The sequence below is a fragment of the Carettochelys insculpta genome, chromosome 6, assembly GCF_033958435.1.
Source record: "Carettochelys insculpta isolate YL-2023 chromosome 6, ASM3395843v1, whole genome shotgun sequence".
In the NCBI taxonomy this organism is placed as follows: domain Eukaryota; kingdom Metazoa; phylum Chordata; order Testudines; family Carettochelyidae; genus Carettochelys; species Carettochelys insculpta.
Window position 1 is genome coordinate 76956546 of NC_134142.1, and position 27984 is coordinate 76984529.

At 42.0% G+C, this 27984-nt stretch overlaps 1 protein-coding gene across 1 annotated transcript in view; it reads right to left on the reverse strand.

Annotated features, from left to right (window-relative positions):
* Positions 1 to 949: 949 nt before the first annotated feature.
* Positions 950 to 27984, reverse strand: part of CTR9 (CTR9 component of Paf1/RNA polymerase II complex) — a 39305-nt gene continuing 12270 nt past the window's right edge. The window contains exons 7-25 of the mRNA XM_074997384.1: positions 27041 to 27148; positions 26480 to 26587; positions 26099 to 26335; positions 25122 to 25211; positions 24875 to 25003; positions 24550 to 24733; positions 23760 to 23848; positions 23308 to 23493; positions 23066 to 23153; positions 22411 to 22559; positions 18858 to 18974; positions 18522 to 18667; positions 6883 to 6954; positions 4795 to 4930; positions 4268 to 4408; positions 3735 to 3889; positions 3405 to 3501; positions 2928 to 3040; positions 950 to 2129 (exon numbers count right to left, since the gene is read on the reverse strand). Of these exons, the coding sequence (XP_074853485.1) occupies positions 1685 to 2129; positions 2928 to 3040; positions 3405 to 3501; positions 3735 to 3889; positions 4268 to 4408; positions 4795 to 4930; positions 6883 to 6954; positions 18522 to 18667; positions 18858 to 18974; positions 22411 to 22559; positions 23066 to 23153; positions 23308 to 23493; positions 23760 to 23848; positions 24550 to 24733; positions 24875 to 25003; positions 25122 to 25211; positions 26099 to 26335; positions 26480 to 26587; positions 27041 to 27148 (2790 nt within the window). The 3' untranslated portion in view covers positions 950 to 1684. The remainder of the gene's footprint in view (positions 2130 to 2927; positions 3041 to 3404; positions 3502 to 3734; positions 3890 to 4267; positions 4409 to 4794; positions 4931 to 6882; positions 6955 to 18521; positions 18668 to 18857; positions 18975 to 22410; positions 22560 to 23065; positions 23154 to 23307; positions 23494 to 23759; positions 23849 to 24549; positions 24734 to 24874; positions 25004 to 25121; positions 25212 to 26098; positions 26336 to 26479; positions 26588 to 27040; positions 27149 to 27984) is intronic.

The window sequence follows — 27984 nt, forward strand, 5'->3', positions numbered from 1 at the left end:
CTGAGGAAGTGGGTTTTACCCATGAAAGCACATGGCATAATAAATTTGTTAGTCCCTGAAGTGCTACTGGACTGCTTGTTATTTGGGAAGCTACAGACTAACACAGCCACCCTTCTGAGACCATTCAAAACATAAATTAAAGTACACCACTTCCCACAAGCACCACTAGGCAAACTTCTCTGGCTTCTGAGACTTCAGTGCACACACAGATAAATGTTCACATGGCTGCAGCTGCTTGAAGAACTGAAGACAGAATCTACTGCAATTTGCACAGACCCTGTAGCATCCTTGAGAGGCACAGGAATGCTTCATTAATTACAAAGGGTGCTAACTCAGATTCCAACAGTTAAAATGCAGGCATTCAAAGTAGTTCAAAAGCATGAAAGGGAGTAATTATATTGTACATATGTTTTTATGCCACACATCAGCTTTGGATCACAGAGCCTTCCAGCAGTGCATTAAGCAAAGTCACCACACGTCGTCGTCTCATCCTCAAGAGTGGAGTTTTTTCCTTCACTCACTCACACTCACACACACTCACACTCTCTCTCTCTCTCTCTCTCTCTCTCTCTCTCTGTGTGTGTGTGTGTCAGAAAAGGCAAAAGTTGAAGAAAGGTGCCTTGTACTTAGAGCAAAATATAGCCCTTGCTTCCTGGAGTCCATTTCGCAGTCTCCAAAAGCCACCTAAGAAAACACTCTCTGTTCTGACAAGCTTTACTCTCAAAAATAAGAGTTCCATTGTGCCAGAGGAGCATAACTGTCCAGATCACAGTCTTCAGATCTTTTAGATATCCTAAACTCAGGCCCTGGAGCATTCTGAGGAAAAGTGCTGTGACCATAAATTTGATTTGATTTGAGATTTTACGAAAACCCATCTAGAGGGTGGGTCTGCTGGGCTTGCAGTAACCTGTGACCTGTGAAGTAAAATAAAATCACTAAAAAAAAAGGATGGTAGTGACTATTTTTTATTATTGTGACAATGGCAGATATCTTCACTCTACTGTATCAGAATATGGATGGTTTTCTACATCTTTTTCAGCTGTCAACTTAATATATTTGCATTTTATCTATAAACCTGTAACATTATTTCTCAAACTTTTGTTTATATCTGCATCTTAGCTAATTAATTTATTTAAATTGGCATAGAAAAACTTCTGAAAATTAGGAGTCGCATCACAATAAGCTTATCCTCTAACAGAAAGTGAAAAAGTCACCGTTATTTCTATTCAGAATGACACAAGGAAATAAATACCTCAAATTCTTTGTCTCTTTCAATAAAATCTCTAAGATTGGCCTGTATCTTTTCTGCATATAGAAACATGGAACAAATACATCATAGTTTTAACCAACTCTGAACTTGGTGTTTAAGTTCTGCAGTATTTATATACACCTCATCCTCATTATGTGAGGTTACCACCACTCACCGTACAGCACTTGTGATCTTCAGTTATGTTAACTTCAGTGTAAGAATACACCAAGACAGAGAAATATCCATTAATGCCTTGTAATGTACAGCTTGATAGGGAAGGAAAAAAAATATGAAGCAAGTTTCACAACAGTTTTACAAAAACATTAAGCTTTTTTAAATCCGTTTTCAAATATAAAAATTGGATTTTCCTCCTCATAACTGAAGTATTTAAAAAAAAAACAAAACACATTTTTAAAAAATGGCTGTAGTTTAAATCTAATCACTATCATCTGATGCACCTTCCGATCCACGTTCAGACCCCTCAACGTTGGACACCTCTGGTTCAGATTCATTGCCAGACTCTCTAGCAGAGCCCTCGTTGTCAGATCCTCTCACAGAATCTCTATCTGAATCACCACTGCGAGAAGCTGGATGAGATTCATTCTCCGAGCCACCGGACTGGCTTCTTCCTGACTGTACAGATCGACTTCTCCCAGATTGCACAGACTCATTGTCAGACTGTTCGGAATCTGACCGTCTCGTCTTTCTGGCTGACCTGTCACTGTCAGAATCCTCATCAGATGGATGAGCACTGGATCTCCGTGGACTACCAACCTCACTACCAGACTTGTTTCTGTTATCTGAATCACTGTCAGACACGATGTGTTTATTGTGTTGCTGTTCAGCATCATCAGAATCACTGTTGCTGTTCCTGGCATTTCTGTTTTTAAAGAAAAAGCAGTATAAGCAAATATGGTCAGTATAATCAAATCAAAGATTGGCGTACTTTGATCAAGTGAGAATCCTGGATTTCACTGAGATGTTGATACTCGCACCGAGAAGGAAGAAGGGTAAAGGACACAAGTAATTCAGAGAGGAGGATGGTATCTTGTATCACTGTGCAGTTCTCACTACATTCCCACCTTAGTTATTCCCAGTCTTGCTACGAAAGCAGACATATGGCACAACTGTGTGGCTCATGAAGGAAACACGGTAGAGAAAGGTAAAACACAAAGAACCCATTCAGACTAACATGATAACCCTGACTTACTGCTTCAGTGACATAATGAAATATGGGACGTAGGTGGCATGGGGGGTATTGCAATCTAAGCCATACTAAAGAATACCTGAATATATGCTTTCACTGAGAATATTGTTAAAACCTCAGAAGTACACACTTTCTGGACACAGAATTGCAAACTACTGTCTGTGTGGAATTTTTGGCTGCTTAACAATAATAAGTTTGTTAATGTGTGGACTGCATCAACCCTAAAGGCATGTCAATTTAGATTTGGAATTAAAATATACTTAATTTTGTTTTGAAGTATGGGTTTGCAGCCTCCAGGGTTGGATGTTAAGGGGTCATGACCTGTCCTTTATATATTGCTTATTTAGAGAAGGATCTTAGCTAAATAGGAGGGGTCGCCCAAATGTGCAAAAGGTTGAAAGCCAATCTCAAGAGTTTTTCATCAGGTAAAAGTCAGCATTTGACTTGCAAAAAATCAATAAAAATTCATACCCATCATCAGCAATTTTGAGTTTATCCTCATCAGAAGAATCGTCACTAGATGAAATTATGGCTTTTGATTTGATCTTTCCCTTCATTGAAGGCGGCAGGCGTTCTGGTTTGGGCTGTATGGGGAAAAATGCAAATTAATACTGCTTGTTGACTGGAGTAAAATTGATACCAATAACTGTGAGCATGAAGTACAGCTGTCCTGTTGTAACAGGTGGATGCAGAGAACTAGGCTTATTTTTAACTGCTATTTGTAAATCTTCTGGTCAGAATTTGTTCAAATTTCAAAATGGAAGCAGAGAGCTTAACAAACATTTCTGTCACTACTGCTATATTATGATGAGGATGAATGCATGTCTGCTGCAAGAAGTATTTCCCATATTTCTAACCTACAGCGAATGTCACTTGGCTGAATGCTATAGCACTGTAACCTTTTAGATGTAAACAGGAACTATCAAAGCATTACACTTTTAAACTTACAGCCTTTTTCTTCTCTGCTTTTGGTGGACGTCGTTTTTTAGGTCTGGGGCCATTTTCATTTTCTTCATCATCAGTTCCATCATCTGCTTTCTGGGGTCTTAAACACATAAATCAAGTCAGAAATTAGCTATCTTTTATAATTGATATGCATGGCCACTTACAACAGGGAACGCCCTTTCTTTTTTTCAAAAAAAAAAAAAAAAAAAAGTTGTTGGAGAAAAAAGCAAATCTACCTGACAAAACACCATTTACACACTCTTGTCTAAGGCATACTATAAACCCAAACTGCACAATTACAAAGAAAATAAAAAAGGCATAAAACACAGTCACCTCCTCCTCTTTTTCTTCTTCCTCTCACCATCTTCTTCTTCACCATCTTGCTCACTTCCACTGCCTTTCCTCCTCTTTTTCTTTCTGGACACAGGCAGATCTTCATCACTCTCGTCATTGACAAACTCATCAAATTCCCCTCCTTTTTTGGAACGCTGCAATAAATTAAAAATCCACAACGTAACAGATCATTTCAAATCTGTCAACCAGTCATCAACATATGGAGAACCAAAGCATTTTCACTTTAATGCCTCAACTGTTCATTACCTGATTAAACTGATTCTCAAGATTAACATTAGAACATGTAATTCTGCCTGCTGCTATTATTTGATAGATAAAGTATTTATTTTCTGTACTGTACTCTTGGAACAATATATTAAATCTACCTTCCATCAGTTTCACTGATGAGCACTCTCTACAGCCTCACTAAATGTCAGATGAGTACTAACAACCTGTATCAATTCTGGTCACAGAGTTACTCTAAATTATAGAAAATACAGGGCAGGGAGAAGAAAAAGGACTCCCTTCCGTACCCTTCCACCACCACGTTTCTTCTCCTTTGATCCTTCTACTTCTCCAGTGAACATCAAAATATTCTTGGTCTTCTCCACATATTGGGCTCTTTGTTCAAGAAGTTTCTTCTGTTCTTCTTTCTCTCTTAGGCGTTTTTCTTCCTGAAAGAATAGGAACAATCTGACCATTACCTGGGACCTGCACTGGAGGTATGGAGAAGCAGCTAGTGCTAATCTAGTTCAGAGGTCACTTAGTGACAATGGAGGGCCTGCACTATAACCACAAATCCTGTGGGGTGAATTCTGTTTTTCCACACACACCACTTTCTCCTTTACTTCCCCAAATCCCGAATAAGCAGGCTCTGTAGAAGAAACTATTTTACCCTTATTTCATAGTCCTAAATTTTAATCCCCTCTTTGTTAAGTGCTTACATTAACAAAAATCACTTTGAATATTATGCCCTGAAACATCTATAGGTATCAGCACACAGCTATGGAAACAAATATACTCACTGAAGCTCGCACACACTATTACTGGGAATACGAACCTGTTCTTTGAGCAATTTTTGGCGGAGCAACTCCTTTTCTTGCTCTTGCTTGGCACGCAGCTCTCTCTCCTCTTCATCCTGCTTGCGGGCACGAGCCACATGATACTGAGCCTGACTCAGTAAATCAGAGCATTGCCTAGAACATTCAGTATTTTCAATTACTAAAGTTATTTATACCACTGAACAAAATACAAGCAGTGTGAAGGAACATAACTGAAGTGTTTACATAATTCTATAGATTATTCTTCCTTTTAAAATCCATTATAGTGGTATGATTTTCACTTCAGTTTCTTCAATCATCTTTTGAGACATATGGATTTTCCAGCAAGCTTTTTAAATTTAAGCCTGAAGAACACACTGTTTCCACATGGAAAGCTACTCAAAGCTGCCTTGCTTGTTAAAAAAGTTTGGCGAGCTCAATAATAAAAATCCTTAATATAAAGAAGCAGAGTCTAACTCATCTGTGCAACTCCACAAGTACCCCTTACAAAAGCTTGCTGTATTTAAACAGCTGTAATGAACCTAATCCAAACATATATTTAGAAGTTAATATTGTATAGGCAGGGCCCAGATTTTCTGAATCTCATTCAAAAGTGGCTTAAACAATGAGAAGTCCTGTGGCACCTTATAGAGTAATAGATTTTTGGAGCATAAGCTTTCGCGAGCAAAGGCCCACTTTGTCAGATTGACTAAACAACTTGTTTTTGCGGAGACAGACTAACAGGGCTACCACTCTGATAAAAGTGGCTTAGGTGCAACAGAGCCTAAATTCCATCACTTGTCAATAGGATTTAGGCTCTTAAGTGCCCTAAATCACTTTAAAAATGAGAGTTAGGCTCCTAACCAAATCAGACACAGTAATGGTGAGTGCAGCCCTTTCTAAATACCTTTACAGTCTAAGTGTTCCAACATCATGAAATGATGAAGTGCTTCAGTTCAAGGCCCTTGTAAGATGGTGTTCATTGTGAAGCCACCTTTTATAGTATGTTCACAAATATTTTTGCATATACAAAATATTTTTCTGCCTATAGATTTAGACATACCTGTAACCTCTTCTATTGGTATTGTGGTCTTCCCATAACAATCTGAAAATCCTGCATTTGTAAGATGTGCAATGAATAGAGCTAAGGGTGTTTTCATTCAAAATTCACCTGACAGATATCTATTTACTGCACACCTAAGTTAAAAGGGCTCATGTTGTATTATTTAATTTGGAGCACTGATAAAACCAGCTAAGCAGCTGCATCCAAAGCATTTGTTATTGAATAAACATGTTCTGAAGTCCCAGAAACCCTGTAACTGGTTACAGCAGAGCACTTAAAATCACTTCTTCACAAAAGCTAACTAGCTGTGCCAAACCCCACTTTAAAAAAAAAAAAAAATCAAAGAATTTTTTTTAAATGGACGACATTTGCAATTTACAAAAAACAAAGAAAAAAAGAAACAAAAACAAAAAACCCAAACAAATAAAAACCCAACATCCTACAACTCATCTTCATAACATTTTGCTCAAACTTCTTAACTTTATAAATAGTCCACCAGTGGACAGACATGAGGCCTGGCGCATTCTAGCCTCTCAGCAGTAAATTTTGGAAAATTATGAGCAACTGAAAAAAAAATCTAAAGGAAATGCTCACACAGCCTCTGAGCTGGCTTTTATATTCAAATTCGGCACATTAACACGTGGTTTCAATCGTGATGGGAACTTTCTGAGTCACTATAGGGGCTTGTCTGCATACTTGGCTCAATCTAATTCTTGACCTCCCCCCCTACCCTTCCACTCTCCGATTTGCTCACCTTGATTATCTTTTTCTGATTTGTCCTCCTTGCTTACTGTTTTTGGTTCTCTGTGCCTTAAATATTGAGTCTGTTCTGGTCTGGCTATGGTCTGAAAAAGTGGGTCTGTCCCACGAAAGCTCACCTAATAAACTATTTTGCTAGTCTTTTAAGTGCTACTTGACTGCTTTTTGTTTTGATAGCCTTTTCTATAGTTATCCATGTTCTCCCATTAGAACAAACAGATTGCTGGAGTTTAGTTCTGAAAAATACTCTTTTAATCAGGGAGGAAAAAGAAGGAATAATTGTTACCTGGCTTCAGTAGCAGCAAGGGCCAAATCAAATCTCATTTTATCTCCTACTTTACTTAAATAACTGAAGTATCTGGATGGAAAATGAAAAACAAATGCAAATTGAAATAGTGAACATTTCATATTTCATCTTATACGCTCCGTTTTGTTTTACTTAAGCACTCACTTAAACTAAAAGGGATTATCACTGCAATTTTCCTGAACTACAGATGTGGGGCACCAATTTCCACATGTACACACTATTTGGGCTTTTGATGGCCCTTCTAGTAACCTGCAGCACTCTTTTGTAACTTCCATCCAGCAACATCCCTGGACCAGAGAGCTCCAGCTGCACTGTGCTGGAGCGGAGCCCTGATAGTGACAGGGAGCCCTTAAGTCCTCTGCAATATGTCAGATCCCCAGAAGTATGAGCCGCCAACAAATAAGAGCAGGTAGACTCCTCTGGGGAGCCCCAGCCCCAGCACAGGGAGCTGGCAGGATGGGAAGGCCCACTGTGAGTATGCCAAGGATAGGAAACCCGGGGTCCTGAAACCCCGCCGTGGTGGAGGAGCCAGCCCATGCTGGTAAGCCCTGCCAGCAGCCCCATGGCAGATAGTTGGCTGGGAAGCCCAGCTGGGGCATGGAGCCCTACTGAAAGCCCTGTGGTGGCAGGGAGCCCAGGTGGGAAAAGTAGCCCCACTGGCAGCTCTGTGGCAGCAGAGAGACTGCCAGGGCAGGGGAGCCCCACAGCAGGGAGCTGGCTGGGGCAGGGGGAGCCTTGCAGCCTGCACTGGGGAGACATGGGAGGAGAGTCCAGCTGGGAACCCTGACCAGTGGTGTGGTGACAGGGAGCCACGGCAGAAGTGGACCTTGGGAGCTGGTGGAGGCCAAATTCCTTCATTTGGGACCACTCAGGTCCTGAGGGTGCAGGACCAGGAAGGTACAACCTGTACTACATTAACAGTTCCCTAAAATAAAATGCTTAAAATGATCACTACGTTTATTATTGCCCTTTTCCACCTTTAATCCAAAACGTTCACTGAACACTTCATAGTGACTGATTCACTGAGCACACAGGAATTTTTAAAAGTAGAACATGTTAGCCTTACAATGTTGCTGATACTTTCAAACTGTTTACAAGAAGTATGGGGGACCAGGGCTGAACTTTATCCAAGTGAAACCACCGGGAAATACAGGTAAACAGAAATGTGGCTGTAATAGCTCAGGTGAATAGCCCTAATTACTGGAAGGGGGTCGGGGGGGTCGGGGGGAGCGACAGTATGTTTTCAACATAGTTAGCTTTGTTCTATTCAATTTTAAAGTAGTCAAATTAAACCACAATTAGCAATCAAGTCTGATCTTTTTAATTAAAAATTAATTCTTTCTGAGATGTGTTGCTTGTACCTGTGCATGTGTGTACACGCGTTGGAAAAATTTCCCTAGCAACTACCGTTTTCGAATTGGCTGTGGAGCCCCCTGGAACGGCACCTCTGCAGACCCTATATATGATCTTGCTGACCTGACTCCCCTCCAGTTCCTTTCTTATCGTCTGCGAGGCTGTTGATATTGTGGCTAAGTAACTATTGCTATGGCAGGACTCCCTAGCTTTTCGTGTTTAAATAGCTGTATAAATATGGCCCCCTTTGCATCTCGAGAGAGGGAGGTTAGCACAGCAGTAAGGATCTGTGGGCGGTGTTTGAGTCTACACCTTCTCTCATGGCTTATCAGTCCAATATTGGATTTGCACGGTCGACTGCAATAACCGCATGTCAGTCTATTTCCAAATTCTTGAGTCAGAGTTTTTTCTTCTAACAAAGTTCCTTTGCATGGCTTGCACATATACTATCAAAGGATGATGTGCCCTGTCACAGCAATCGCCACCAGGTATTCAATTTGATGATGTCGATTCCCAGGATTTTGGATCTATGTTGAATTTTTTCACAGCGTTTTTGCATGTATCCTTGAATCTTAGCTTTCGCTTGTTCTCAACCCACATGACAGTTCACCAAAGAGGATTTCTTTGGGAAGATGTTGGTCACCCATTCTTCTCACATGACCAAGCCATCCTCGTCTTCTGCTGTTGAGGATTGCTATGAGGCTGGGTATGCCAGATCTTGACAGGACATCTGCATTTGAAACTTTATCTTGCCAGTTGATATTCAGAATTCTGCAGAGGCAGCAAAGATGGAAGCTGTCCAATTTTTTTTCTCCTGGTTCAAATAGGTGGCCCATGCCTCAGAACCGTATAGCAGGATGCTCAATTACACATGCCTGGTAGATTAGAATCTTTGTTTTCACTGTCATCTTAGGATTGTTCCATGCTCATTTCATAAGTCTGACAAAAATAGTAGCTGCCTTTCTGATTCTGATGTTCACTTCTTCATAAGTTTGTTGCGACAGTAGATCCCAGAAAACAGAATTGTTGAACCACATCTAAGCTACACCTACATGTGAATGTTACATCGAAATAGCTTATTTCGATGTAGCAACATCGAAATAAGCTATTTCGATGAATAACGTCTACACGTCCTCCAGGGCTGGTGCCGTCGACGTTCAACGTTGACGTTGGGCAGCACTACATCGAAGTAGGCGCTGCAGGGGAGCGTCTACACACCAAAGCGGCCCACATCGAAATAAGGGTGCCAGGAACAGCTGCAGACAGGGTCACAGGGCAGACTCAACAGCAAGCTGCTCCCTTAAAGGGCCGCTCCCAGACACACTTGCACTAAACAGCACAAGATCCACAGAGCTGACAACTGGTTGCAGACCCAGCTGCAGCAGCAGCAGCCAGAAGCCCTGGGCTAAGGGCTGCTGCACACGGTGACCATAGAGCCCCGCAGGGGCTGGAGAGAGCGTCTCTCGACCCCTCAGCTGATGGCCGCCATGGCGGACCCCACTATTTCGATGTTACGGGACGTGGATCGGCTACACGTGCCCTACTTCGACGTTCAACGTCAAAGTAGGGCGCTATTCCCATCTCCTCATGAGGATAGCGACTTCGATGTCTGGCCGCCTTATGTCGATTTCAACTTCGAAATAGCGCTCGCCACGTGTAGATGTGGCGGGCGCTATTTCGAAGTTGGCGTGGCTACTTCGAAGTAGCCAGCACGTGTAGACGCGGCTCTAATGGGATGTTATCCAGAATGCAATTGGGTCACTGAGGTATACGTTGACTGAATACAACAGTTTTCTTCATGGAAAAACAACTTGCATGCGGTGGATTGAGAATCGATCAGTGACTTACATACCTTCATTCTGAGCAACAAAAGCCGCATCATCTGCAAAAGTGTTCCCTAATGAGGGCTTTCTTGACATTAGTTCTGGCCTTGAGTCTTGCCAGGTTGTAGAGAGAGAGCCAGCTAATCTTGTGTGGAGAAATACATCTCTGTGTGAGTTTTGAAATGCACAATTTAGTAGAACTGAGAAGAATATGCTGAAGAGGGTAGGGGCAAGAACACACCCTTGTTTGACTCTGCTGTTCATTGCAAACGGATCTGATGTAGATCCGTCATATTGCACTGCTGCTTTCAAGAAAGGATGTTACGAGCTTGAGTGTAGGGTCGGTGGGCAGCCAATCTTGGTTAATACTCTGTATATTCCTGATCTACTGTGTCAAACACCTTTGTTAAGTCCACAAATGCTATGAGTAATGGCTTTCCTTGTTCTCTGCGTTTTTCTCGTAGATGTTCAAGAGAGAAAACCATGTCAATTGTTCACCTGCTAGCCACACTGTGTTTCTGGACAGACTCAATCTGCGAGTTTTTACAGGTGATTGACAATGACACAGGCAAATGCTTTCCCCATGATGCTCAGTAACGAGATGCCTCTGTAGTTGCCGCAGTCACCGTCATCACTTTTGTTTTTATAGAGTGATGATGTTTGCATTCTTCATGTCATGTGGGACATCTCCGGCTCTCCAACATTTTTGGAGTAAATCATAGAGGAAGGGGAAAAGTGCAGCTTTATTTGCCTTCAGGACTTCAGCTAGGATTCTGTCATTTCCTAGCACTTTTCCATCGGAGAGAGCAACAAGAGCTTGAGAAAGTTCCTCCTCTGTAGGCTCTGCATCTAGCTCTGACATTTCTGGTAGAGTTAGGATGAGGTTGTCAAGCTCAGGTTGTATTGTATGCTCGTGGGAATAAAGACCTGAGTAGTGTTCCACCCATCTGGCCATCTGCACCTTTTTGTCTGCGATCACCTGTCCATTTAAACGCTTCAGTGGGGCAATTTTGGTAATGTTTGGTTTCAATCCATCACACACAGTTTTCAAGTCACCCAAATCATATGCCTTTTGAATATTAGAACATAGATCACCCCATACTTGTTCACACACAACCTGGATTCTCTTTGAAGAGCAGATCTTGCATGTCAAAGTTGATCTCTTGTGCTCTGAGATGGGCTCTTTATGTTATTCAGATATGCCTTGTGGTTTTTCTTGAAGAAGAGGCCTAAGAATGTCAGTATTTTCATCAATCCAGTCTTTGTTAGAGATTTACATGTTCCAAAGGCAGATTTGGCATATTTGCATATTGCATTTCTCAGAATGGACCATGTTTCATCTACGATTTGTTGGTCAGGTTTGTATTCCATTTTGTGAGTGAGCTCATCTGCGAAGACAGAACTTTCAGTGCATCAATGGTACTGAGGGTATTGATCTTTGGCTTACTGCATTCCTTTGTCACATAGAGTTTCTTCGGGATGATTTTCACTCTGATGATGATCAAGGAGTGATCAGTGTCACAATCTGTGCTGTGGTAGATTCATGTAAGTTTAACAGCATTGAGATGTTTCCTGCGTACCAGCACAAGGTCAATTTGATGCCAGTGACCGGATCCGGGGTGGCGCCATAAAACCTTGTGACACTCAAGTTAAAGAAAGCATTAGTGATGCAGAGCTAATTCTGAGAGCTGAATTTGAGAAGCCTTTGACCATTTTCAGTAGTTAACAGAGAGATAGCTGTGCTAGTCTATATGCTATGAAAACAAAAATGCAGTACAGTAGCACTTTAAAGACTAACAAAATAATTTATTAGGTGATGAGCTTTCATGGGACAGACCCACTTCTTCAGACCATAGCCAGACCAGAACAGACTCCAGAGCAGTCCCACAAAAGCTAATCTCCTAATACATTTTTTTTTAGTCTTTAAAGTGCTACTGTACTGCTTTTTGATCATTTTTGTTCATTTTCCCAATACGGTGATGACCAAGGCAGACAGGCCAGGACCGATGGTTGTGTCCAACTCTTGCAATGAAGTTGCGAAGGATGTACAGTTGTTTGCCAGTTGAAAAGGGGGGTCAATAACTTTCTGAGGATTATAATAAAAGGAGTCCTTGTCTTTGGTGCATGATGCCAAAGTGGGTGCATAAGCACTGATGATGTTGACCTATCCTGACCTGGTGCAGAACGTCAAGGATATAATGCATGCCAATTCAGCTGTGGGTGCATTGACAGGTTTCAGCAGATTGTTCCGAACAGTAAATCCAACTCCGTATAGGCAATGTTCCTCTGAACTCAAGTCCTTCCAAAAGAAAGTGTAGTTGGTTTCTTTCACTGACCCAGCATCTGGCAACCTAGTTTTCTGGACAGCAGCAATGTCAATGTTCAGTTAGCGTAGCTGTTGATCTATGATTGCTGTTTTGTGTATTGAGTCCATGTTCATAAGGTCATGGGCAGATTCATGTCCTGGACACAGGGTCCACACATTCCAGCTACTGAGACGGAGGCAAGTTGATTTACTATTTTGTTTCATGGTGGGTACATCATTTATATCTATTTTTCAATTTTTGGTCTATCCCCATGCAACCAAAGAGGAAGGCAGATGTGGCGGGTCAGCACTTTATTGACCTGGGGCTGCCTGGCTTGAGGCAGGCTGTAGCTGACCAGTGCAGTGCGACAACTCCTCCCACCAACAAAAGCGATCCATGGCATCTTCCTCTTCGCCAGTTGAGGAGGGCTTATAACCCATAACTGCCACTTCCCATGTTGTTTCCATGCTATCAGCAAGGAGGGAGTGTCCTCTCCCTTTGGCACCCTCTTACATGCTGCATTGTCTGGGCTAGTGTTTGGAGCAAGTGTGTTGCCCAAGCAGCACTATCCACCTCTTGGCCGCCCCAGCTGAATCCAAAGGCAAGACAGAAGTCAGTATGTTTGGAACTGAGGTGACTACAAGGAGATGCCAGAAAGCAGGTTTGATGAATCCTCCCTGCTAGCTGCCTTAAAGTCTCCACTCTGGGATTTTCTGTCTGGGTTTACTCCCATAGCCTTTGCGTCTCCCAAACCTACCCAAAAGGCAGTGAGGAACTTTCTGACAGGGCTGTCTTCACTGGAGTGACTTAAGTAGTAATGCTCTCGTGGATGTCAGTGACCAAATCATGATTCGTACACGATTTGGATTATTCAGAATAATCCAGGGACGCAACTATCCCAGACCCTCACCTCATACAGAATGAGGGGGAGGTAGCCTTATTTGATGGTGGGCTACATTTGCCATGCCACAACATTGTCATCAGGCACTTGTAATTTTTTTAGTTGGGACAACAGATGCCAACCAGTGCCCCATCACACCCTGGTAAAGTTGCCTCTTCTGGTCCACAGCTGCATATTTGCATGACAAAGCGCCCTTGATTTGCAGCAAACCTCTCAGGAGAGGCGCCCTCCTATCCACCACCTGGGGATGCGCCAGGCAGTATGCAGTTCCGCTCCCCCATGCCCACCAGACAACACAGGCAAGTGGAAAAATAGGCAGGGTACTCTCTGAGACAGAGATTCTTTCCTTTCATGTATTTGGCGCTCCTAAAACCAACAACTGGATGCCTACCACAAACTGCAGACTCCAGAACCTGAGGACAGAAAGCTGCAGTTCTCTTCTACAAGAGAGAAGCTATGATCTCTATTAAGGCACAAATCATGCTGTAGTGAGTTGAGGGCCATCTGCTGTGCACGGTCAACCAAGATGGCTCCAGTGATCCCTGTGACTCCACGGAGCCCCGTTGGAGCATGGGGGCTGGGAAACACCAAAGGAACATGAGACCACTCTGACCTCAGCTAGCAAGCACCCAAAGTTGAAACTGGAGCCCAGGGACAGGCTGCCAATCAGGAACCTCACAGGAGAACAAGTGTCTAGTGCTCCCACGTAGGGCATCTCATCATCTCTCTGGCCCCTCTATTGCCAGCGAGGTGGCGAGCCCCAGGGTCAGTCTGGCCTGCTACCATCCGACTCACATGGGGAGGCCGCGGGAAGCCCAATCCCAGTAGCTGGCCCTGCTCCAGGGAAAAACTGAGTCTCTCTCAGTCACAGCCACTCCGATCCCCTACAGTAGTCTGTCATAACCACTGTTTCTAGCTAGTTAGCGTTAGGCAGTACTCGGGTAGGGAAGGCTCTTCTTCTTCTACCTTCTCCTAGGAGCATAAAAAGGCTCAAGACTTTAATCAGTGCAGCGCCTGCTTAAAGCCCATGCCAAGGAGCAACCCTCAACTGCCTACATAGTTTGGCTGAAGCTCATCAAAAACAGGTAAGTGCCATAGCTGCAGTGGTTTCAAGCCCTGCATTCACAAGAAGCATGATTTTTCAGCTCCATCAGCTACTCATGGAGTCAGCCCTCCAACCACCGCGGCACAGCTCTGCACTCCCTCCTTCGGCGCGCAACATGCTATCCTCTGCTCCAGGCCTGGTGCTGAAAAAGGGCTCGTCTTGACCGAAGCCTACGGCACAGCACCTCCAATCTCATTCTCTGGTCCATGCCTCCAAGACGCCTCAGACACTGGCACCAACTCCACCGACTTCATCACTCTTGGCAGAGACTGCATCAGAGGCTCACATGGCCTGTGATCCTGATGCCCCAGTGTCATGCACACCAAACCCAATCCCCCTGGATTTGCCCAGAGGTGATCTGGTGCCTGTTGGCTCTTTGCCTATACCTGATATGCACCAGGCAGTGTGGGGACTCACCAAGATGATGAACTCCCTGGAGCACACTGAGGCCCCTGTCCCTCGACACCTCCAGGGGTAATCCTGAACGTCTGGCTGCACCCATTCAGGCACCAGAGCCTGACTGCTCAGAGTCCTGGCACCGATCTCACTCTCCGCAACAATCTGTGAGCTCTTGCCCTCTCAACTCAATGCTAGCCATGCTCTACCAATGGGTCCAGCAGGGTCGGCTCTGCCATGGCCTTCTTGCTCAACCGTGCCTGCTTCCATTTAGGGGGCTTCGGTCATGTCTGAACCTCTGTCCTTGGGGACCTCTGCCTGGACCAGGACTCAGGCGCGTCCAACTGGCCTCCTTCACAGTGGCAGTTCTGGATGCTCTGGGAGTAACACGAGGTGCAGGGCACTATTACTCCTGCTTGGCCACATACTTGGCTACTTCCTGGGCTCCTGAGGCTACTGTCAGCCACCCCGCTTCAGATGCTCAGCCTTCCACGCCTCCAGAGGCGGCCTACCATACTCCACCTCATCAGCCAGAGGACCCGACACTGGTGATGCCTCCCTTGGCCTCCTCCAAACAAGGCAGTGTTGGGCTCGGTCTTGAGGCATCTGCCCATAGACTTCCAAGTGCTCCAGTAGCTCCTTTGGCAGGTGGCACTTAGTCTCAACTTCCCTGGGAAGGAAGTTTACTGATCCTACATGTGACATTCTCACTTTGGAGGGTCCACCCCATGTGGCCCTCCTGTTTAACAAATCATGTCTGTTGCCTCCATCTGTGACAAACACCAGCCTCCATTCCCATGGGTGGCTTGTAAATACTCTGTGCCAGTCAAAGGGTATGTATACTTATATACCCAGCCCCGACCTCTCTCCTTGGTGGTGGATGCCATTAATGAAAAGGAATATCAGAGTCAACAGGCTCTGGCCCCGAAACTCAAGGACATTAGATGCCTGGACCTATTTGGGAGGAACGTGTACTCCACAGGGTGCTTACGGCCCAGGGTGCCTATAGATGCAGAGCCTCTATATGATCCTGTTGACCCGAATCCCCTTCAGTTCCTTCTTATGAGCCACTCTGAGGAGTATTAGTTTTGAATAGATATGAGAAACACATCCTGAAGAACAACTGGTTTTTTTCTTAGCATTCCCACTGATGGTCATCTAATCTGCTTCTAATTTTGGAGGCAGGCCTAGTCTCTAGATACAGATGTGTCACATAGTTCCTATGCACTGCAGTTCTCACCACAGCAAGAAACTTAAATCTCATAAATATAGAGCTTTGTTGAGGGAGAACTTCAAAAATCATCTTCTCCTGCCGCCTTATGGATTAGTCTCGCCTGAGCTTTCACAGGCATCTCAGTATCTGCTTCTTCAACACCTGCCTAGCCCAATCCCGCAACTCTCATCAGCAAGGACTATGAATGGCATCAAAGGAAAGGATTCTTTAAAACCCTGCTCCAGTGGTTCCTAAGTATGTTGTTGGACCAGTCACATTTATCTGTTTTCCATTCCACTTCAGACTGAAACTGCGACGAGAAAGGGGAAAAAAAAATGGAAAAAATACACATTTTTTCCTGCTAGAACTCTGTCCTGGCCCAACTCACGTTCTTGACAGAAGGACAACCCTTGGAAATTGCCGAAATATAGGTAAGTGGGGATGATGCAGAGACCTTTAGATGTTTTGAGGTCTAGAAGTATAGCTTCTGGAAAGCATGCAATAGAGAAAGATTTCCCAACCCCCTTAAAGATCACTATTCAATCTGCATGCAAGGAATTGTCTAGATTTACTTGGGCTGGCATCATCAAAGAGGGCAGGATTTTGTGACATGGAGGTGTCTTCCAGCCCTATCTTTCAATATCTTCTGAAGTGTCATTAAAGAAGTTTTGCTATGCCAAATCTTTTTCTCTGTGCTAATATGACCTAGCATTCTACAGCAAAGGAAAAAAAATCACATGAGACACAAGTTTCATGCTGCATCCTCACATTTATCCTGATATTCAGCAGCAAAAGTAAAGCGTGCTGGAAGTCTGAATTCCCCAAGATAGAGGCATCAACTACCCTTTAAAAAAAAAAACGACCTAATTTATGGGTAATATTACAAGGCCTGCAATACTTTAGTAAATACAATCAAGCAGGGTAATTAAGATTCCACAATTGTGATAAATTCAGTCACATAATTTCAAGCCATTTTCCTACAGAAGATAGATACAGTAAATTCTTTCATATCCAGCATTCTATCATCTGGAACTCTCAAATAATCATCGTTTTAACCATAAGTAAATTTTAGTTATGTTTCCCACAAGGACAGTATAGTGAAAGTAAATACAAATAAATACACTATCAGTTTACAGTGTACGATATTACTGTTGTGGGTTAGAATACTCTGCATACATTTTTGTTTTTTAATATCTAATTTTGTTTTTCTTTAGTGTTATGCATTGCTAGGTATCTCTCTCCATTATCCAGAATATTTGAATATTCAGCAGCCTCCTGGTCCTGGGGCTGCTGGATATGAAAGTTTACTGTAATAAACTTCTCTTACAGAATTTCTGAATGAAAATTGGTTTGACTAGATTTTTGCATTACAGCACACAATACAATTTTGAAGTGAGTACTTGTATAAATAAAAATATTTTTATTTAAATTTGTGCACAAAGTTATTAGAAGCATATACCCTGAAGAGATATTTTGGTCAGTACTGGGAGAAAGCTACTGATGGGCATGAAATGAGGACATAGGGCAAAAGGACTCAGTCAAAGTAAGTCCCTCTAGAATAGATATTTGAAAATAAAAGGTCTACTAGGGGCAGCATTGCCTCACATTTCAGAGTTGTGCTGATATCCACTATTTCATAGCAACATTTCACATTTCATCTTATATTCCCTGTTTATAAAGTGAGTGACAGCAATGTCAGCCTGGGTGAACAAATGGGAAGCAGGGGCTTTCGAAGACTGGGCAGGTTGTTTCAAAAGGCCCCCAGCTACACAAGTAGCATGTGATTTGAAAGCGGCACTTTCAAATCACTGTGGCCACCATTATACTAATGAGGCTCTGCATATTCATATCAGTGCCTCATTAGCATCTTTCGGAAGGGGCATGTTAATGAGGGAGTTCGAAAGGAGGGGGCTCGTGTAGACACAGCCTTAGTGAACAGTGATTTGTGATGGATTTTCTCCCCTTTCCTTGTGATCTTTTCCCATCAGAATGAATTACATTAGGACAGAGAGAGAAACCAAAATCTGAACTAGTTTTGAGATTAACTAATTCACTTATAAGGACACATGACATCAAAACAAAATAAAAAAAGAAAAAAATGGCTTTGGATCAAAAAGACTGGCAGGGCTCCATTTCTTCAAGTTCAATCTTTCTACATCCACTAAGAATGCAGTGAGAAAGATGCGTTTAAAAAAAGTTACAAGAGTTTTACAGACAACTCTGCCACTTATACTCAACATTCAAATTTTAGATCCACACTGAGTATTTTCTAGAAAGTAGGTGTGTGCAAAGTGCCCAGCACCCGCTTCCCAAGCATCCCCCACCCCCTGCATCTCTTCCTGTGGTCCTCCCACAGGTTGGGGCTGCACCAGCTAACTGGAGGACCAAAAAAGGGGGGCACAACCTAAAAAGTGTGCTCATTCCTATTCTAGAATACAGTATTTTCTTATCTCTTCACCTATCTACAACATACTAAAACAATTTTAAAAGTCAGAACACCGTTTTTATTGTATATTGTTACCTGTGGGCTAATTCCAGTTCTTTCACAGCATTGAGTACTTCCTTCAAGTTACTTTTTTCATCTTTCAGGACAGAGGTGGCTAACCTCTGAAGCACTAGGGCCACATTAAACATAAGGACTGTATCACTGGGTGCTACATGCCTTGCCTGTGAATGAAATGCACATCTTTTAAATAGCAGAAAGTCACCAATGACATATGGATGGTAATTATTTCAACTCCAGATTATAGTATTTAAAGAGCTGTACAAATACATGTACAATAACCCAGTGATATGAAACATTGTGCATTAAAGAATAACATTACTTTAAAACTGCAGTATCCATCCATGTTTTTACCTTCAGCAAAGTCTGTTTGCATTCTTGTAATTTGCCACACTTGAAGAGTGCTCGGGCCAAGTACAACAGTACTTCGGTATTCTGATGCTTATAAAACTTTCTCAGGCAGTTTTCATACTGAAATGGAGAGATCAAATTATTAAAGAGATAGTGAAGTTTTAAAGAATTCCTGTAGCAGTTTTATGTTGCAGAAAACTACACGAAACTTGGATCCTCTTGATGAAATATATTTACTCAAGATTTTATTTTTGTAAAGAATTACATCAGGTTGCGTGCCTCTATTCCATTTCGTTTATTTTATACCATACTGAGTTCCAGTTCTTGTAAAAATATGTAGATCCCTTAGGACTCCTGCAAGTCCTTACTTAATACAATAGGATCCTATGCATTTTTTGGAATGGACAACATTGTAAGCAGGTCCTATTCACTTTACAGCAATAGTTCTCAGCCAGAGGGATGTGTATCCATAGGGATACAATACTTCCAGGCATACATGAATTTACCTAGATATTTGGCTAGTTTTACAACAGGCTACATAAAAAGCACTAGAAAAATCAATACTAACTAAAATTTCATACTGTGACTTGTTCCATATTGCTGTGTATATTACATGCTCAAATGTAAGTACAGGTTGAACCTCTCTAGTCCTGTACCCCTGGAACTTGACTGGTGCTGGATGAGAGAATTTGCCAGACAACAGGAGGTCAATATTGTCTAGAAGCATTGCCTGCACTTCCACTGTTTACTGGGCTCTTAGAAGACATTTAGAGGTAAATTAGAGCTAAACAACAACACAGAACACTGAGAGCCAGGACTGGTGGCTGTAAACAAACTTTATGGGACAATGAAAAATTTGGCCACCCAGAATAAGTGGTCACCCAGCTAACTAAAATCATGCTGGATTATGGATGATGCCAAATGAGGGAGTGCCAGATGAGAGGTTCTACCTGGATAGTATTTATATTCCAATCAGTTTATTATATGGGGGAAAAATGAGAAAAGTAAGCTATTTTTCAGGGATATTGTGCTGTGACACTTGTATCTTTATGCCTGATTTTGTAAGCAAGTAGTTTTTAGGGTAAAACTTGGGTTACATACGGGACAAATCAGATCCTCAAAGGGAACAGTCTGAAAAGATTGAGAATCACTGATTTATAGGATGAAGAGTAAAAATTACCAGTAGGGGATGCAAACAAAAGATCAGTTTTAAGTACATTTCTTTAAGCTAGCAAAACTCTCTCTTTTCATATTTACATAATGTTACCATTATCTGAAATATACTTATCTTCCTCTCATTCTCTCACCCCCCACCTCCATTCTTGGAGGAAAAAGAACAGTTTTAATAAATGCATATCAAGCTCATTCTATCCAGCTAACTCAATATTCTTTGGTATAGTAACTTATCTAAGTGTTGATGAAGTGTAAGGCAGGCACAATTGGCCTACAACTGGGCTTTGTACTGCATTTAGAGTTTTAGTCCCAGTTTCCACTGGTCATTATCACCTTCTCTTGATACAGTGGCAGGCTGTCATGTAACATTCCATTTCTCTTCCTCCACCGCAAGCCCCCGTTCACCCAAAAAAAAAAGTTATGCAGTTTTTTTTTTTTTATTATTATTTAATAATTTGGAATCATCATTTCTGACCATTAGAGGGAAAATAGCTCTCTTCAACTCCCTTCCATTTCAAATATTTGTGGTGAAAGCATCTCAATCGCTAATAAATTGGCAGGAGTCACTGCTTTCTGGATTTGGACTGTGCTGTCCTCTCCTAATTTTCCATTGTAGTTTATGGCCAAGGATTCTTTAACTGCTGAGAAAGCTACCTCAGCTTTGCATATTTTCTACAGACCACCATCTACCGCAGTAATTTGTGGCTGTAACAGACTAAGTTGCTATATCTGATTTGGTCTTCATGCAGACATCAACATTAGTGCGCTCCTAGCGCTTTGTGCATTTTTATTTCCATGCAGAACTGTTTCTGTTGGCAAGCCTACAGAGTGATCCTGCACTTCTATTAGGACACAATCTTTTGATCTCTCTGTACTCTGCAGTGGAAGAACTTGTTGCTGAGCTGGTCTTAACTTTAGCATTCTTTTCCACAGGTCAGAAGGATATGGGTGTACCCTGTTTCCCCCCCACCCCCGCCCTTGCTTCCCCACCTCCACTCCTTCCATTTTTCCCTCACATTCTAGTGCTCATGGGGTATCTGCAAAAATGTTAAAGTAAGGCTTCTAATAAGATTTTTGTCCCAATCAGTGCAATTGGATGTTAAAGTAAGCTCACTTGGATATAGATAACTCGACTCATATTGCTATCAAATCATTTTATCTACAATTTCAATGAAGAATTCTATCTAGTAGGTTTTTAATGGCACATGAACTATGAAGCCACAGGGCATTGCTGTTTCCTGTAATGCTTTTATAGCCATTCTGAAGCTCTTGGGTGTATTTACTCTAAGGCCCACGTACATACAATATAAGGAGAGTTCTATTTGCGCATCTCTAACATTTTAGCTTGTTCTGAGCTTCTCTGAAACATTATTTCAGATAAGTTTTGCTTGCTTTTATTATTTTAATATTGACTTGTAGGGCACACGTGGTCCAGTAGGTCTCCAGCAGATGGATATTTCTTGAAGACAATTCTGCGCAGACCAGATTACCGGATCACCAGCATACAACAGACATTTTCCTTCTTAATTATTTAGTAGGGGTCTTGGGTTTGTGGACTGGGACAGAGGAGTCAGTAGGATCAACTGTATGTGTTGAAAGGTGATGCTGAAGTGACAAGAATTTTTGTGATAGTCTTTAAAGTGTGTTATACATATTTTGGGCCATGGTTATGAAAACTTTACCAAGAAAGAAAAGCAGCAAACTGTACTTATTTACTTACTCCAGGAGACATTTACCTAGGCAGCTCCTGGACAACAGCCCTGCTTGCTGTGCCCCTGCACACTGCTCAAAGCAGTCCACCACAAGGGCCTTCTCCATCTGTGGGCACCCAGGAACAAAGCGGGAGGGTGAGCCTCTTCATGCTGCCTGTGCCACAAGCACTCAAGCCAATGAGAGCTGCGAGATTTGCTGGGGGCAATGCACGAAGCCTGTCCCCCACTCAACTCCCAGGGCATATGGTGTGCAGAGACTTGCATGGCCCTTGCTGGCTGCTTTGAGCAGCATGCAGGGGTGCAGCAGGCAGACAGCCTGCCCTAGGCTTCCGCTGGGCTATGGAGAGTGGCTGGCTGGATCCAGCAATTTGGTGAGCTGTATTTTGCCTGTCCCTGTAGTAAATCAAAACTCCAATCCACTTTATATTTTAACTCCGTTTAGGAGAGGAATTGAACATAAGACAAATACACAAAGTTGATAGCTCCTCTGTTACTCTTGTCCACAGTTAGCAGTTTATTTTTAAATCTAGGCATAACCTGGCAGCTAACAGGACTTTGTGACCTGGTAAGAGGACAGTCTTCAGATTATCTGAAGTTGTCAGCAATGACCTCTAGTTATTCCTTTGCTACCTCTTTCCAGTATTTTCAATGGATCAATTTACAGAGATTACCATTTGCACAGCACTGATGTACTGTTTCTGTTCTACGTAGATGTGCGCCAAATTCAGCCACACATCACTGATATCTGCTGTTGCTTCTCTCACTTGGGCAAAAACATCACGGGCCTCACGGAAGTATCCTTTGTGTGCCAATACAGCTCCTAAAGGGGAAGTTAAATGTACAATGTAAGATTCCAGATTTACATACTATCTGCAGGTTGCACCTCTCTGACCCAGCATCCCTGGGATCTGGCCAGCCCTGAACGAGGGAATTAGCTGGATGGAGGGAAGTCCCTGCCCTGCTGGCAGCTCCACAGCCCACTGGTTCCCCTACTTCTGCCCCCTTACCTACTGCCTTGGCCTGTGCTGGCCATGATCCCAGATGCAGCTGGGCTTGCAGCCCCACCCACCCTGGGCACCAGCTTCAGCTCTGGTCAAGCTGATGCCCCCTTCTCCTCCCCGCCTCATCCCCAGGGCACCGACTATAGAAAATTGAGACAATTAACTGCATGATATAGCGAGACATCCCTGCCAAGATTATATATAGCCCCTGGGAAAAAAAAGCAAAAATGATGTTTGAAATGGTCTGCAGATTATATCCTAAAAGAGCCAAATCCAAAACTCACCACTAGTGAACAACTAAAGGGAATCCAAGTGTAATAATCACCTATGCCATTAGCAGCATACAAATTCTTTGGATCATTTCTAAGTACTTGCTTGTAGATTGCTAGTGCACGATCTTGATGACGCTTTTCCTACAAAAAGTAAATAAAAGACTAATCATTCATCTTCATGGTGTCACAAGTTATGCCTAATAGTTTACAACTGATGAACCTGCCATACCCACAACATAAAATACTTGGCCTGGAGAACGGCATCCCAACGCACGTCAAGAGTTGTGATATTTACCTTCTCTCTGTCCCTGGTGGGTTGATGCAAAGTTTGCAACCACACATTGCCAAGAGCCAGCATGGAGTAAGTGTCATTTTGGGTGGATGGCTGTTTCAATATCCTTTCAAATTTCTTCTGTCCCGGACCCCACTCTTGTTTAGCCAAGTGAAGATTACCAATCAAAGACCAAGCATCTGGATGGTCCTGAAACAAACTCAACTATGAATAACTTAAAGACCGCTTCTGTGTTAGAGATCTAAACACAAGCCTTTACCATTGGATTACTTCATATGCATTATATGGATATGAATTACATTTTTACATACTAAAAACAGAGACAAGGAAGTTAACTGGAAGAAAGGCCTAATTTGAATAACTTCCACATATTTTTTAAAAAAATAGAGGCAGTAACCCAGTGAATCTAATTTGAAATTTCACTTCTAAATTAAACATTTAAGGGTCTTACTAACCTGATTTATCTGAAGTGCTTCTTTAAACCAATCAGAAGCCTCATAAAAATTTCCTTTATCTCTAGCCATAGCTCCTAAGCGCAAATAGCCTAAAAACAGAAAGTGATTTTCAATCGTCAGCTAAACTGGAATAAACTCGATCAAACATGGATTTCAGAAGCTTTACCTTTTTCCTGATATGCTTAGGATATCGAGCATCTCCATATTTTTATTTCTATGCATAGATACACATTACATATAGTCTGTGTCTACACTACAAAAATAACTTCAAAGTTGAGCATCTACACACACCCTACTTCGAAACTAAGCTAAGCTTCGAAGCAGGGCACTACTCCATTCCCGGGAACTGAGTAGGGACTTCGAAGTTGGGCTCCCTACTTCGAAGTAAGGGAGAATGCGTGTAGAGATTCTGCTGGCTACTTCAAAGTAGTGCTTAACTTGGAAGTTAACTTTGAAGTTAGTTCCTAGTGTAGACGCACCCATACTGTTTTATTTATGCTAAAGAATAGCTTCTGAGTTGGAAAACTTATGCTATTTCTGGCTTTGTCTTTTGTAAGTGTTAATTAAAATAGTTAACATATGAAGACACTCTGATTTGAATTATTAGCTATGGACTGAATAGAAGAAAGAAAAATACCTAGGAAGATGGATACACAAGACAAGGAGCTCAGCCTCATGAGGTCTATTACAGAAAAAAATCTTAAAACAATAAAGGGGCAGATAAGGGCTTCAAAACAAAAATCTTTCAGTTTGAAGAGGACTGTTGAACCAAAATAGAACAATTCCTTACAGTCAACATAGTTAGGATGTTCTCTTAATATGTTTTTATATAGCTTTTCTGCTTCATGGAATTCACACATTGCCTCATATAGTCTGGCAAGATTATAGGATGTTGTTACTGAGATAGCATTGTAGTAATGCTCATCATGTTCAGCTTCTGCCTTAGCACGATCCAGAGATGCTAAGAAGTATTTCTAAGGACAGAAAAAAAAAGAGAGAGGGAAAAGAATAATATGCTTTAAAAAAATTCATGCATGACTAAATAAAGTCAACTCAAACTTTGAATAATTACTTAAAATTACATTATTACAAAAAGTAATAGCATAGGTTAGTACCTTCGCTTCGCCTAGGTTCCCAAGCCTGAAATGGAGAGCACCCACATTATTCAAAATCTCTGGTGGGACATCAGCCTGCACTTTCTCCTGAAGGATGCGCGTTGCTGTGCCGTAGGCTGAGAGGGCACCCTGAGCAATTGTAAGATTGACGAGGGAATCAAATAGCAGAATGAGTTCCATACCTCACTTTGTAACTTAAAGCTAGTGTATATGTTAAAAATTGTTTCCATTTCTTCAGCATTAATACCTGTATGTCAGTCTGCTCAAGGATTTGCGCAAGTTCAATCCACGCTTCTACATCATCTGGATACTGTTCTGTGACTTTCTTCAAATGACCCTGGGAAATCCCAACATTATATTAATCTTTTCAGTGCCTACGTAAACAGCCACAAAAGGCACTACTGTTGTTTTTGTCAACTTGTTTAGACTTGAAAACAATACATGCCTCTCCTGTAAAAGGTATAAAACCTCAAAATGAGCATATTAGGCAACAAAGCCATCCTGGTTCATCACCACTTCATTAAGTACCTTGTATTTTTCCCTTCTGCACAAACCCAGCCACCACATTTATAAATACACTTCTAAATATTCAGGGCTTCTCCTGTAAGAAAGAATATAAACTTCTTCAAAACTACTGATTTCCCACATAACCATTTTCAGGCAGGTCAGCCCCAATGTTGTGCCAAGTTACTACACTGGCATTCAAAGTCTGAGGAAACAGTGTTGAGTAAATACTAATAAAATCAGTAGGAAACGATCTAAGCATAAGAAAAAGGAAACAGACAGGGTATTTAAAAAAAAAAAAATGTTGCACCAGTATGTGACAATGCCCTTTTAGAATGTTAAACTTGGAAGACAAGACTATTCCCTGAAATTTGATCTTCAAGCTGTCACTTATAGACAAAAATCACCTTTCCTGTGCAGAGGAAAACAAGTTGTTTTTTCCCTGTGCAACAGAAACCAGACTGGTTTTGTGAGCCTTGGTTAATGGGTCTCCTACAGTGGTCCCACTTCCGTTCAGATGACATTACCTTCTCTCCATTTAAACAGCAGGTAAAGTGATTGACTTACTAAAACTGTAACATGCCTAGTTCTATTTTCATAGCAAAATAAACTAGTAATACCATAGCTCAGGATTTTCAGGGCCAAGTCTTTCCCTTGAATTAGTGAATGACATACAATCAAGGTCAAACAGATCCAAAGTTCATCAAATATTGAACATACTTTTGCAATATCTCGTTTGTCTTGGTCTTCTGAAGCCGCATAAAGAGATCCAAGAATTTTCATAGTCTCATAATTATTAGGATAGGCTTTCAAAACTTTTTCAAAGCATTGTGATGCATTCTCTTTGTCTCCTCGGTAAATGTACATTTGACCCAATCCAAAAAATGGTAATACAAAGGAGGATGAGGCAAACTGTGTGGCTTGGTAGTAGTACTGGAAAGCTTGGTCATAATCTTCCTAATTTACAAGAAGCAAGGAAAAGAAGAGCAGATGGATTATATTTTCTTACAAGTTTTATTTAGTTTTCTTAGATGTGGAATATATTTGCATATTACCATGTTCTAGATATAATCTTGAAGATTTTTTAAATATTCATTCTACCTGTACGTGAAAAGACCGGGCCAGCTGATAGCAACTTTCTGCTTGCATAGCTTCAACTTCTGTATTATGGAAAGCATGGAGAGCCAAGTGCTGGACTTTACCATAATCCTGAATTATGAAAATAAAACTCAGTTTGAAAAAAATCCCAACCCAGTTACGGTGAGGTTTATACATTTGTGAAACAGATCTGAACTGATTCATGCAAAAAAACATAAGCAGTAGCATTTGGTAAATTAACTTCAATAGATTTAGTTTTACAAGTTACCGTTGTTCTCTCCAGGCCCCAGTTTTTAGGATAGTAGTGAAGAAATGCCTTCAGGAATGTAAGTAGATTTAAATTAAGAAAAAGTGTGTGTTTTCTTGTCTGTCTTGTGGGGGAAAAAGCCTAATAAAGAACGTAAAAATTGAACTTGTCTGCATATTTTTAAAGTTTTACTTTTAGCCCCCTGCTTTATGAAAGACTTAAAAGGATTTTTGGAAGGCAGAAGCAGTAATAAGTTTGATGTAAGAGCAGTTATTGTTCAGAAGGTTATGGAATTTTTCATTCATGTGTTTTCTTACCTTTTTGAAGAAGAAGTGATTAGCCAAGTGGTTCAGTACCATTGGGTTACTGGGATCAATTGTGTAAGCTCTAGAAAGGAGCTGAACACCATTTTTGATGGAATCAGCCTAAACGAAATATTGATAGATATTAGCGCACACTCTCTCTCTCTCAACATATTTTCTAATATAACAGCTATTCTTCTCACAAGTCCCAGGAACTTTGGCTCAGAAGGTCCTTCCCACTGATGGCTAGAAGCTGCATCAGAACCAAAAGGGATCCAGCCAGAACCTCTTTACTCCCCACAGACTCACGCCTTTTGGCAGGGCACCAAACACTTTCATAGGTAGGAGAAAGGCAAAACAGGATGTCCTGAGACGGAAATATTTTGTACCTGTTAATTGGTGCCTTGCCCCTACCCTCCATCCTCCAGACGCTCTCATGGCTGTACTCCCTCTGCCTACTATGCTACCTTCCCTCACATTCAACTCCCTTTTTCCTATTTCCTTACCCACCCCAACCCCCACTTTCATCCCATCCTCTGGCCACAGTTACAAATAAGAGGAAACAACTTACATGCTCATCTTGACTATTCTGCTAATATGTTGTACCCCTATCCCCACCCAATAAGCTTTTATCTCTAATGTGCAAGCTCTAGCCCTTCTGTCCCTATGTCTTTGTACAGCGACTAGCACTTTGGAGCTCCACGCTCAGCTAGGGATTTTGATCACTACAGGTTAAAACTCTCAAATCCAGCATTCTCTCATCCAGGAACACTCGTTGTCCAGCAGGACTAGGGATCTTGCAGGACCAGAGAGTCCTCGGCTTTGGAGGAGGAGGGGCCAGCCAGACCAGCGTCAGGAGCCCAAAGCAGTGCAGCCACAGCTGGTGTGGTGGTGGGGTGGCTAGCAGCAACCAGCGAGCCTGGGCCAGGAGAAGCAGCAGGGAGCAGTGGCCCAGGCTG